The sequence below is a fragment of the Atheta coriaria genome, unplaced genomic scaffold (genome assembly GCF_025399875.1).
Source record: "Atheta coriaria isolate IRGN ID8LTWV9N9 unplaced genomic scaffold, Caltech_Dcor_3.1 hic_scaffold_4_pilon, whole genome shotgun sequence".
Classification (NCBI taxonomy): Eukaryota; Metazoa; Arthropoda; class Insecta; order Coleoptera; family Staphylinidae; genus Dalotia; species Dalotia coriaria.
In genome coordinates, this window is record NW_027045446.1 from 11,321,643 (window position 1) to 11,334,395 (window position 12,753).

The following is a 12,753-nucleotide window of genomic DNA, read 5'->3' on the forward strand; positions in this document are numbered from 1 at the left end:
TTATCATCAAGAATATGTAACATCCCTAACCTGACCTATCCAATTAACCAATACCTAATTTTCTGCAAAAACAAATAAAATTAATTAAAAATCATTGAAAATGCTACATCTACAGTAGTACCTAGTCTAGTCTAACAAGTTGCACCAGTCAGAATTGTAAATTTCTCTCTCCTTTCAATGTTATCATCTCCAATAGGAACACCAACTTGTTTGCTTGACCTGTCCAGTTGAACTTCCAACACACAAACAAAAGATAGCAACCTGTAGCATGTAAAATCATGTTTATTATAAACAATAACACATTGTCAAAGAACACAAGAAGTTTTATTTCAATCTATACAGATTTACACTAAGAAATATACATTTAAATTGACATTTTAATTGTAACACAATGTAAACACAGTATGAAAACACAGTAGAAAAAGTATGAAATTGTTTATACTCTAATCCATTGCAGGGAAACCTTCATTAACTATTCCTAATCCATACTAGAACATTTTCCAGGTGAAATTACATCCAACAGAACAGGAAAACTGAAACAATGCAGTTGATAACCTTTCATTCGATGAACCTGAACATGACTGAACAGGATTTTCTTATACACACCATAAAAATCCTAACAAATGCACTGAGCACTTAGCCAATGTTATAAACAATACATCCCAGTTGTGTTTGGCTTGCCAGCATTTGAAATAAACTTCCAGGGGGCCTCAAACAGGTGGTTGATGGTGGTTTTGACACATGATGTGTTTTCATGTTGATCACAGCATCCACAAAACGTATCACAACTCCAAAGTTATCGAAATCTATAGTTTATAAGCTGGCCTGTCGATTGCCGCAGGTGGGATTGCATTTTATTCAACAGGAAAGACGTAATCTTCCTGCAAACTCAATGTTTACACTTGATATTTTCAGACACGTGAAAAACTATTAATTAAAGCGATTTTCGAAGTGATAACAGTTTCTGGGGTGTAATCGGACCCGAGGAACACGATGCCGCGGTCAGATTTTGGTTTTAATGTGCGATTGAAGAGAAATTCACAAAAGTATCACTTGACAGCATGTGCTTTTTTTCGGTTGACAACTCGTGACCGACTGAATCTTTCGTGGTGAATTACTCCCAAACCCCTCCACTAAACGACTCGTGTTAGGCACCGTTGAAAAGAGCGCGTACATGCCTACATTTTGATACCATTCACGATGCATTTCATTAATTTTTTTCTAATTGGATTTGTGCTCCATAAGAGGCCTTGTAATTTTGGAGCAATTTTTAAAAATTAATTGTGACTGATTTACGGGGTTAATAAAGGAAAAAAGGATATGATAATTCATAATTTAATTTTTAGAATTTTTCTGTAAAGTTAGAATTATTAGAAACGATCTAAATCAAAATTTTTTAAAAACGGTTTTTGAAAATTTTTACCCCCACCTCTACTCCACCTCGGAATCTATAAATGGAGAGCGCCCGACGGCCATGTTTCATTCAGATTTTGAGATTCGTTGGGTGCGTGTCGTTGGTGTCGCTATTTTTGGCGCTGCTGGCGTGTTTGTGAACTAAAGTAGAGTCGCTTTTTGCGCAAGTTTACTTTTTGACAAGATGTCAAATGTCATAGAGTTAAAAAGGAGCCAACTTGACTAACTAACTAGCTAACTTATACAAGTGAACTTGCTTGAAGTAACTGTGTGCATTGAAATCAATTGGTAAGCACGAACAATTGAATTATTTAATAATAACAGCTATTCATGTAATAATACCGGACCTTATTTAATTATTTTTTCTGAAATTTATAGAATCTTTCTGCACAGGAATATCCGCCCGCCTCTGAACAACGCAAGATCCAATTAATTAATCTAAATATGAAGAAGTAACTCATTTTAACAAGCGCCGTACACTGGAATCAATCGGTAAGCATTGGAAATATATTAAAATAATTGAAAAATTACTTATCTAGAAATAAAAACCAATTAATTTTTTGTTTTAATTTGCTTTTAGAACTTTTATGATTGATAATAATCATAGTTTACTGCAGAATGGTGGTCAATCAACTTAATCTGTAAGTATAAACAATCAAATAAATTAATAATAATTCATCAAATCATAAAAAAAACTACTAAATACTTAAAATTAATTATTTTCTTTTATCTGTTTCAGATACTTATCAGCAAAAATAACCATCAATCCTGAAACAATAAATCATTCCAATATAATATTTAAAGGAGGACACAACAGCAAAGGTAAATATTTAAGTTTTAAATTAAAATCATCTTTAATTAACTCAATTTAATCATATGGTATGTAAATAACTAATATTTTCATTTGCTTCAGGTTTTCGTCACTTCTTCACATCTTCATCTCTTCAATCAGAGGCCAAACCAATCCAATCCAAACGGACCTGATCAATCCAAATCTACGATGAGAGGACATTCCAATAAGATGGTCTTGAGTCCAGAGAGGGGTCAATCTCGCCCGACGCTGGACTTCTAAATTCAACGCATCCTCCTGCGAGATGTGAGCTGTTATCTCGAGGAGCGGATTAAGGTAGGTAGTGGTGATGCCCATGATCAGAAGGCTGGCGCACACATGTCACTCTTGTATCTGGGGGTGGCATGTCAAACCAGTACTTGGTCATTCGGCTAATCCACCCAGCATTGCTAGAAACGCCGGATGTACAAAAGTAGTGAGTAATTTTATGAACTATCGCATGTATCCGGGTCGCGATTCATTAAATATCAGTTCAAATCTATAAATAGTCATTCTTTCAAGTTTAACGCGAAAACTTAATTCATCCGCAAATCCGTAATTCATCCGCGAATCATAATATTTCAACGTAATTAATATTAACGTCTTAATCTAAAGACTTTCTGAAAATCCGAAATAAAAAAATCCGCGATTTGCTTTTATTTAATTTGAATTTGAACTGATTGTAGTATTACCGTATTACCGCAAACATTGCACCGCGTTTTTAAGTTTCAATTAAGTGTTATCGCGAACACTTTTAAATATTATATTCGAGTAAAATCAACCGGTCTACGCACACACACACACACACACACACACACACACACACACTATAAACACTCACAATACACTTTTGCTCGGTTCGTTTCGGCGAATGCGGAGTTCTTGGGTATTTGGTGTGTCTAGGCACACCTATTACCTTACATTCTCAACACAACACTTACACGTTCTGTTCACGCAGAACACCACAAATTAACACAAATTAATTCAATGCATCGCGCGCGGCATTTTGAAGCAGAGATTTGCAATCTGCTTGCAATATAAGTATGAATGGCATGCCTGTTGAATGAATTGTTTATATTTTTGGTATGATTGTGTTGCACTGTATTGTATTTCATTTCATTTGTGTATGTCGTGTTAAATTTTGGGCAACCAAAAGCCGGCTGCTGCCGCTGGGATGTGGCAGTCGGTCACTTTTGTTTTCGTTGCAAAACCGTTTTGCATTCCGAGCACAGATCGCCAAACGCGTCGGTGTTAGGCGGGCACTTTTTATTATAATCGGTCTGTGCTCACAAAGCTATCTCATGTACTTAGGTAGGGACCAAAGGCAGGTCTTATTAAAATAGTTTTAAGTCTCCTACTCCTCTTAGATGTGTGAATGATAAATTGTTTTAGATATTTGTGTACTAATCTTTTTCCGCTTTCAGGATAATCGCGATTTAGCTATTGGTTGACATTAGGCAGGGTTTTAGGTCCTTCCTTATCCTTCATAATGTCTTTTTCTTACAGCAATTTGTGTATTTTTATATGTTTTATTGATATTTGTGTTATTATTTATTATGTATTTGTATTGCGAGTGTGAATGAGTTCCAAAAATCCAAAAAATCCTTACTAATGAATTATGTTTTTCTTTCAGCAACTAATTAAATATTTCTTCTATGTTTTCAGGGCGTTTTGTTTGAATTGATAATTAATCTTTTAATTTATGTTGCAGGGTCCTGGATGCTCGGCAATCATTGATGTGTTCTGTGTTGTTTTGTGTTTTATTCTTGAATTTTACTAATCACAAGTTTGTTCTGCTTGTTTGTTTCTACAGATTAATGGAAGTCCTTATGAATTATTGGAAAACATGTAGAATTGGAATAGAATGCTGATATCAATTTTATGTGCAGTGCAGTGCAGTGCAGTGCAGTGAGAAGTGTATTATTAATAATGCGCCAGTGTGTCTATATAGTGCGGGAAAATGAAATAATTCTTAATAATTCCTTTACAGATCAACAGCATGTTTTAACTGCACGAAAGTCAATAATCATAGTCATGTTGCACGTTCTTATGTCTCGTTTTTGAATGCGAAACAAGAAGAGCCTTCCATCCTGAGGGCCAAGAAGATCCTTCCATCCTGAGGCCATGGAGAGATGAGGCGTTCTACTAAAATAAGGCACATTTCAAAGAAGTTGAGGTGAATAACATGACCATAAAATTTTTGTCAGAATAATATTTATTCTAATATTTTCCATGTTAACAGAAGAAGAAGAAGAAGAAGAAGATCCATCCATCCACGCCGAGGTCAGTCCTGAAGGGTATGCACCAGATTCAGCCATCTTTCCGACCGGAAGAACTCTTGAGGGTCAGGGTCCGATGTGTACACCCATCAAGGAATGGGCTGCTGCCCTCAGGGGTATGTAAAGTTGGAAAGAAATTGTGGTGAGTATTATTTCAATCATTTTGTTATTACTAAACAATTAAACAATTATTAATGTTATTAATGTTAACCTAAACCTAGCTAAAGAAGAGGCAATGATGTGCAGTTCCATCCACGCCGAGGTAGATCATGAAGGATGACCTAATGTGATGTATCCAGTTTTCCAGCGAGAAAAAGCCTTTGGGGGTCAGGGTCCGATGTGTACACCCATCAAGGAATGGGCTGCTGCCCTTAAGGGTTTGCACAACCGCAAAAATGCTGTGGTGAGTATTATTATCATCAAAATCAACTCAAAATATTATTTAAATTTTTAATAAGTTAACAAAACACTTATATAATTATTTATTTTCATTTTAGAAAGTAATATTTTAATTGAAAATGTTTACAAAGTACTAACACTTATTAATACTAATTAATTTTCTTAATTTTGTTATATATAGAAGCTGGACTACATAATTTTTCCCCACGCCGAGGTTTCAACTTAGGGGGCGGGGGGGTTGGGCATAGGGCATCAACATACACACAAATCCGAAATATTGGACACCGGGTTAAGTCCACCGCGAGCCCCACATCACCTTCGGAAGTAGATGCTTGGATGTTGTATACCCATCTAGGAATGGGCAGATACTTCTGTCGGTGGTGAGGGGCACATAAACAACACACACTACTCTTGGAGGTGATGACAGATGCACCCATCTGGAACCTCTTAGGGAACTCGGGCGTCTTGTTAATTCATTATAATTTTGCTAATTCGTTATAATGGACAACCCGTGTCCATCCGCGTTAGAATCACGCGAACGACAAAGTACACATCAACACACACTTTCATAACACTCATTACTTTACACTAACACTTAATGATGAGGTGGAGTCAACAGAAACATTTATTGTGATGATTTGTTTAATTGGCTTAGTATTTCTTTTAGTTTTTCGTAATTTTATGAAGAAACATCGTGAAATGAAGAAGATTCGGAAGATGTATAATGTAAGATGTCACACTCAAGTAAAAAGAAAGCGATTGACAAATATTGAAGTAAGCGATCTTTATATTTTGTGTTTTGTGTCGTTTTGGGTTGGTGTTTCATATGTTTATGAACAGTTCGTAGTGTAGTGTAGTAGTAGAAAGCACGTAGTCGTAGTAGTAGTATGTAGTATTAGTTGTAGTTATAGACTAGTAGTAGAGTAGTGGACTGTGAAATGAACATTTGAAATTCTAACAAATTCTACACAATTTACAAACAGTTAAAAAAGCTTCGGAATAGAAAGATTCCAATGGAAAATGTCAAGCAAATCGTTAATCAAAGAAAGAGGATTCCAAGCAACTTGGCGGTTACATAGTTTAAGATTTTCTTTCTCATTAAACAATGTTTTGATTTCATAATATTTTAATTTATTGTTCAATAATCAAAATATTAGTCAATCTAACAAGTGCACTTCAAACATATCTTTTGTCAATTTGTTAAGTACACGAAAACATTTCTAGAAATTATTAAATTATTATTCCCTTCATACACTAAATAAGAATGTATTAATTTTTCTTGGAATTTTTTGTATTAAACTTTTGTTCACAGATTTAAATTTGTTATTTACCACAACCACCTCCTGAGCAAGCTGATTTCTTTTTAGGTTTGAATGTGCTTCCTGATGAATCGCCCATAAGTGGATTATATTCTAAAAACATTATTTAGGATAAGAACATCACATAATACATAAACTTTCAATTAATATTTACCTGATTTTCCTAGTTTACTTCCACCTCCTTTACCATCATGTCTTGCAAGATATTCCTCACGCTTTTTAGCTTCTTTCTACAAGATATCAATGGAAATTTAAATAAATTTTTAATTCAATGGGAAGTATATTATAAAAAAATAATTGTAGAATATGTACTAACTTCTTTTTGTTTCAGGACATATCGTTCGGCGTCGATGTTGTACTGTTCTTGTACTTTCTTCAGTGCTTCTTCCCTGGCAACTCTTAGACTTGACAATTTATCAGTTTCTGCAGAAAAATGATGGACAATCAGTGAACATACTCAATATTAATACATTATTCAACACAAAAAGGTAAATTATATAAACTTACTTTTGTAGACATTCTGCTCATACTCATATCTATCTCTTTTCTTTTCATATTCTTCGAGATATGGACTTATTCTGCTGTAGATATAGGCAACAACTATTGATGCAATGACCAGGTACCATCCGTAATTCTCAAAGAAAAAAACAACTACAAAAAAAGATAAGTGATAAGTACAGGTGCTTACTACGTGATTTATTACTAATTTATTTATTTGTTTTCGTTTAGTAGCAAAAGTTGCTACTTACTATAATTCAATGGATTCTGTGAGACTTCTTCCTCTTCAGCTATGATTTCTTCGTACTCCGCTGACATTTTGAATATTACTACGTGAGATTATGTTTCTATAACTTGCAAAAATGCTGTTTCATTTGTATAATTTAACTAAACTTCATCAATATTTATATTCTTCGTAGGTAGTTGTCAACTTGGTTTGTTTTCGTCATGATGTGGCTTTATCCAAGTGGGAGAAAATTATCCAGGGAATTTATTTTCTTTAGAGTGGCAATCATTATTTGAAAATTTGAAATTCAAAGCAAGAAAAACTACAAAAAAAGACAATAAAAACACTTTTACGGTAATTAAATATATACAATATTATATAGAGTAAATATATACATGTTTAATTCTATAAAAATGAATTAAATCATAATTCAATTGATGACTCAAAGCAGAAACTAGGGGAATATATTTTTAGTCACGTTAAGTTGTCGCACTTGCAAAATTCGAATACAAAAATCGTAACGCAATAAACAATAAACAAATCAAAGTCTATGCTTTTCTTCGTAGTGGTCAGTAACAAACAATCAAAGAAATGTTGCAATATGCTCATAAAAACAATACATTTAAATAACCATGGCGTAATAATTGTGTGTGCAAATCTATAAATTTCATAATGATAACATGCAACACGTACATCGGTGAGTTTTTATAACTATTATGCATTGTTTTTGATTTGAATATTATTAGTTTACAATTATTAACCTAATTCTAAAAGAAAAAGGTATAGAAAACAAGAAAAACAAGCAAAAACGCATGAATGTTGTGTAAACATCGAATTAAACACAAGTTATAATTTCTATTATTGATTATTTGTCAGTTTATCTACCAACTTGACTTGATGCCTTAATTATAAGGTAAATTATACCGGTGTCGAATTATGTTGTCATTATGTTACATTGACAGTATCTTATCAGTAAAATTTTAATACTAAGTAAACATAAACAACTTTTTAATGGTTGGTTGTCATGGTAACATGCGCACAAACAAAATCAACAAGTAAAAAAATAAAAATTTTAAAAAGATACACTTTACTATGTCTTCGATCAAAAGAATAGTATAAAAGTAATCGCAGAGAGAGGTTGAATAAAATTGCGGAAACAGGAAGACGTTAACATTCGCAACATTCTACATTCGTAACATTTACAACCCTAACAAAGTCGAATTTATTGTTACAAGTGGGACGACTCGTGTAATTTGTGCAAGTCTACATTGCACTATTAATGCAATTACAATGTGGAAAATGTTGCATAGTACAAAGCGAAAAATCGATACAACCAACAAACGACTCAACGTCACGCCGCGTTAATGACTAAAAATAAACACCACCACGACGTGCAATTACAACAAGACCGTTGCCTTAGAAAAAATATATAATAGACTTAGTAGTAAAGAGTTTAAAGTTAATTACTGTAATAGTCGAAGATTAGAGGTTAGGGGTGTAGGAAATGCGTGAAGTCAATTTCATCGATAATTTGATTGCGATTATCTTAAAAACTAAAAGTGATAGAGAGGAACGGATTGAATATTATTAATCTGCAGGAAATTTTCTATGAGATAAGATAATAAAATCTGGAAAATTCAAGAGTTTAGGGGTTTAATAATTAATTTTATTAAAATAAACACAAATGAGAGCGAATTTAATCGTAAATAATATTAATCTTGAAAGAAAATGTTATAAAATAGCAAAAGACAAAAAATTTCAATTTTTTCTTGTCAAAAACTTAAAAAATCAATAAAAAACACCAAACAACAAGTTTTATTGCTCAAAAGCATTAGAAAAGTGTGTCTTAAGTAACTTATGTTGTACACATTGCACACTGCACTTTGATGGTGATGGCCATGAAGAGCTAACCGCGTTTAACTTGATAATGGTAACTAACGGTGGTGCTGTTTGTACGAGTAAAATGGCGGCAGAGAAACTTGGCGCGCGTAATGCCATGATAGAGGAATTGTAAAAGCGCGAGAATGCGGCCGATTGCGGCCGACCTAGTCTTCCGCACAAGTCGAGACATCGAGAGAAAGATCCAGTAGAGATCCAACATTGTGATATTGGTAACTGTGCTTCTTTCTTCGATATTTCAATCAATCTACAAACAAAATTAAAGAATAACAATTTATTTGGAGTCACAGCTAAAGTTAGAAAGTAAAACATGAAACAAGTTTATAGATTCACCTTTAAATCAATCAAAATCAATTTAATAATAAAACATAAAAAGATTTCGACACATTTTATCATTACTAAAATAAAATAAAATTAAAAATAATTAAAAGCATAACCATGTTATTTAACACAAAAATATATTTCAAAAATTAAAGCCCCGTAGTATTACATATATAATATGTAATTATGTATCAACTAATAACACATACGAGTGTGTATCTTATTGAGTTTACTCGTACTTCATGCCATGATGATTTTATGACTGCGCATCCAACAAGCCAACAATACTAATAATTATTCATTACACTTTGAGTTCGCTACTCGCGATAATGCCTATAATGCCTATAATATCGTAAAACTTTATAAAAGTGCGAATTGAAAAAAAAACACCAGCAACAACGCGAGTGTGTTGAGTTCATGCACGGTGCACAGAGATTACGCCGCGAGAACCGCGGAGAGAGACTCTACTACCGTGTGGGGCTGAGAGACCGGCTGCCATTTCGAATTTCTAACGAACCCGTCAGTCGCGTTCCGTGCTCCGACGCGTTGTAACCAACGATGCACAATCGATATTACACGATTTCGTCAATAAAAAGCAATAATAACTCAAACAAAAAGTTAAATTTGCTTAATTTATTACATATTATTCAATTCCTATGGTAACACATTGAATAAAAATCAAAATAACAAACACAAAAAAGAATCAACAAGTGTATTAACAAAAAAAGTGTTTAAAAGAGTGAAAAGTGAAATTTTACTAAAATAAAAATATAGAATAAATAATTAATAACTCCCTGTGTTGTTGAAGACAACGAAATTCTTCTTCATCTCTGAAGAAGCCCACCTTGAGGGGGAACTTGCCTACTCGCCGGGTTGTGTTTGTGTTGGTGTGAGAAGAGGTACCGTTGCGTGACCGCGCGCGTGTGAATGACTCTTCGCCGTCGAGATGGACGCCGCCGCCGACGAGGAGCGCGCATGGCGCTCGCCGCCGGCGATGAGCGCCGTCATCGACGGCCTCAACCTTTTTGACTTCGACGAACGCTGCCGCCAGCTGCGCTCGCGTAATAATGGTGATATTGATGATGATAACGATGACTTTGGCGGTGGTAACTCCTGGTTGCCTGCGTATGGCTTCCAACCACCGCAAACTCTCTTGGACAAGGATGATTTTATTAATAATCCCGGTAATTATCCGTAATTTTTGATGTTTACAACGATTTGAGGTGCTTAATAGGGCCACAATTGGTTATCGCATTACCGGAATTTTATCACCATTGTTTTATTGTTTCTCGGTGATTATTGAACGCGCTGGCGACTGACGACACATGAATCATCATGGATTAATATTTATTTCTAGTCATACGTTGAATGAATACGTGAATTTAAATTATTAAGGTAATGCGCATGCGTGTGCACGTGGTTCTTTTAATTTCAATATTTTGACATTTTATTATTTTCTAATTTGAATACGTAATCCATGTTTATAAGATGTATTTATTAAATTGTTTTGTGATTTATATGGATTTTACAATTTTGTATGAGTTTTACATGTTTCGCCCTGTGGGCATCGTCAGAAACTTTTTTGAAACGATTTTGACAGTAAATATTAAACTTTTATCAATATAGATAAGATTTTTTTAATCAAGGTTAAAACTTTAAAATTTTTGATATTTACTCGTTATTTTATTAAAAACGATTTTTTTGAGGAAATTTTAAAAAATTATTATCACTAGAATGTGTATATAGAGGTATTCTAAAGGTATGTTCAGTTTTATGTCGGTTGCGGTGTACGCTTCGCTGGTCACAATGTGTAATTAGTTACAAGTTACGATCACGATCGCGATCGCCGCCGCAACGCGCTGCTGGACAACACAAACGCGCAGCACAGCGCACAAAGAATAGTAAAACTAAAACTAAACATGATTTGTGGTTGGAATCAGTTGCAGTCAAAGCAAATTCACACTGGAATGTGTCTCTTTTATTTAATAAACATTTTAGACTTTCATTGCGCCCACATTGTCAAATTAAATACAAATATTTGGAAAAAAATTAAAATTTACGTTTTTATAGTTTTTCTTTAATTTTAAGATTAATTTATTTATGTATGCACAATGAGGTCAATGTGCTTGTTCTGCTTTTCGATCCGCGTCGTGTTTTTGTCATCTGAGAGCCTTATTTTTATGCTAAATGGTTTAAATTTAAATTATAGCAAGACGACACCGGAATAGATCAGCGCAAAGATTAAATGTTGATAAATAAGGTGAAACAAGAGTAGTAAAATTGTTTTTTGTGGATGTAGGAAAATAATCTGCGCTGTTTTCGAGTGTAAAATTTATTTGTGTGAGTTTTCTCATCAGAATGCGGTGTATTTGTTGTTTCTTCTAGTAATTTGTTTATTTTATGTGTTTTGTTAACAAATTCCGCGCTTGTTGTTCGCCGATTTGTTGTAGATTTGCAACGGAATGTGAATTTTGTGAAATATCATTGTTTTACTTTATTTTATTGCTCACATGCGTAAAAACACTCGAAAATAGTTAAAAGTCTTTTATTTGCTGTTTTACAACAGAAAGTTTTTTAAATTCAGAGTAAAAGTTTACATTCACACGATTTTTCGATGAAAATTTCTTCTCTAATCTAAATTTTCTTCTTTTTTAAAGTAAGAGATGCTTATTCTGATTCTGCAGTACAGTACGAGTACTTAAATAGCCATAGCATAGCCATGCTTATAATTTCATCCTTTTGATTTATTTCCATGTGTCTGTTTTCTTTGTGTGTAAATCAGTTCAAGTGCCAAACGCAGAATAATTTTAGCTCTTTGCTATCTCGATGACCGATGCATGATGCATCTTGCAGCTTTCAAAGCTTTAAACTCTAAGCATGTTTTATTTTTTACTTGATCGAGTAATTTATTTGTAAAGATGAAATATTTTGAGTGACGCCTGTCGCGTGGGCTTAAAAGGTGAATGCACCTGCAGGCATGCAATTGAAGCACTTGCAAACACATTGCACAGTCGTCTATTGTGGAGTAGTCATGCTAGACGTCATAGTAAACTAGTCACGTTGTCATATACTCAAGTATTTTTCAAGTTTTACTGAAATCGACGTTTTTTAGACATAAAATCGTTAAAAATAAGTTTTAGACGTTTTTGCAGTTATACCCCCTCCATTTTTTGCGGGTTGCGCGTAGAATTCACAGCGTTCTTCTTTACTTTCACTTTGGGTAGCTCCCAAACAGGTCCCTAGTAACATACAGATAAATAAATATGTATTATACGTAGGTAGGGACTTTCTATCAACATATAAATAAATAATTCAAATCCAAGCGACGCGACACTAAAATAAAGAAAATTTTCGACCTTACACACAACTCAACATAGTCAACACTTTCTATAAATATAAATCTCGAGTTAAACACTGATTTACATATTTAAATGAAACAAAGCTGTAATTAGACTACGTATTATACACTAGCATTACTTCATGCATCGACTGGTGATAATAAGCATAATAAGATTAATCCCCACACATACACGATTTGCATTTGCAATAAATTCCAAATTCATAACATAA

At 33.8% G+C, this 12,753-nt stretch overlaps 2 protein-coding genes and 2 long non-coding RNA genes across 6 annotated transcripts in view; 2 read left to right on the forward strand and 2 right to left on the reverse strand.

The window, feature by feature from the left end:
* Nucleotides 1-264: 264 nt before the first annotated feature.
* LOC135791066 (uncharacterized) lies at nt 265-732 on the reverse strand. The gene is made up of 2 exons (XR_010547911.1): nt 607-732; nt 265-533 (listed from the first exon to the last, which is right to left on the reverse strand). It is a non-coding gene; the product is annotated as an uncharacterized lncRNA (long non-coding RNA).
* Nucleotides 733-1,464: 732 nt separating this feature from the next.
* On the forward strand, nt 1,465-4,063 carry LOC135791065 (uncharacterized). Its single transcript, XR_010547910.1, has 5 exons — nt 1,465-1,701; nt 1,792-1,905; nt 1,994-2,054; nt 2,153-2,235; nt 2,327-4,063. It is a non-coding gene; the product is annotated as an uncharacterized lncRNA (long non-coding RNA).
* Nucleotides 4,064-6,028: 1,965 nt separating this feature from the next.
* LOC135791050 (uncharacterized) lies at nt 6,029-7,191 on the reverse strand. The gene is made up of 5 exons (XM_065301365.1): nt 6,989-7,191; nt 6,747-6,890; nt 6,556-6,662; nt 6,394-6,469; nt 6,029-6,332 (listed from the first exon to the last, which is right to left on the reverse strand). The coding sequence occupies exons 1-5, from the start codon at nt 7,053-7,055 to the stop codon at nt 6,244-6,246; spliced, it is 483 nt and encodes a 160-aa protein (XP_065157437.1). The 5' UTR covers nt 7,056-7,191; the 3' UTR covers nt 6,029-6,243.
* A 429-nt stretch (nt 7,192-7,620) lies between these two features.
* Nucleotides 7,621-12,753, forward strand: part of LOC135790162 (uncharacterized) — a 34,213-nt gene continuing 29,080 nt past the window's right edge. For 2 of the 3 annotated variants that reach the window (XM_065300223.1, XM_065300226.1), the window contains exon 1: nt 9,717-10,367. In XM_065300223.1, the coding sequence (XP_065156295.1) occupies nt 10,130-10,367 (238 nt within the window). In that variant the 5' untranslated portion in view covers nt 9,717-10,129. Of the gene's footprint in view, nt 7,661-9,716; nt 10,368-12,753 lie in introns of those variants that run through there. The other variant, XM_065300225.1, reaches the window with a different exon arrangement.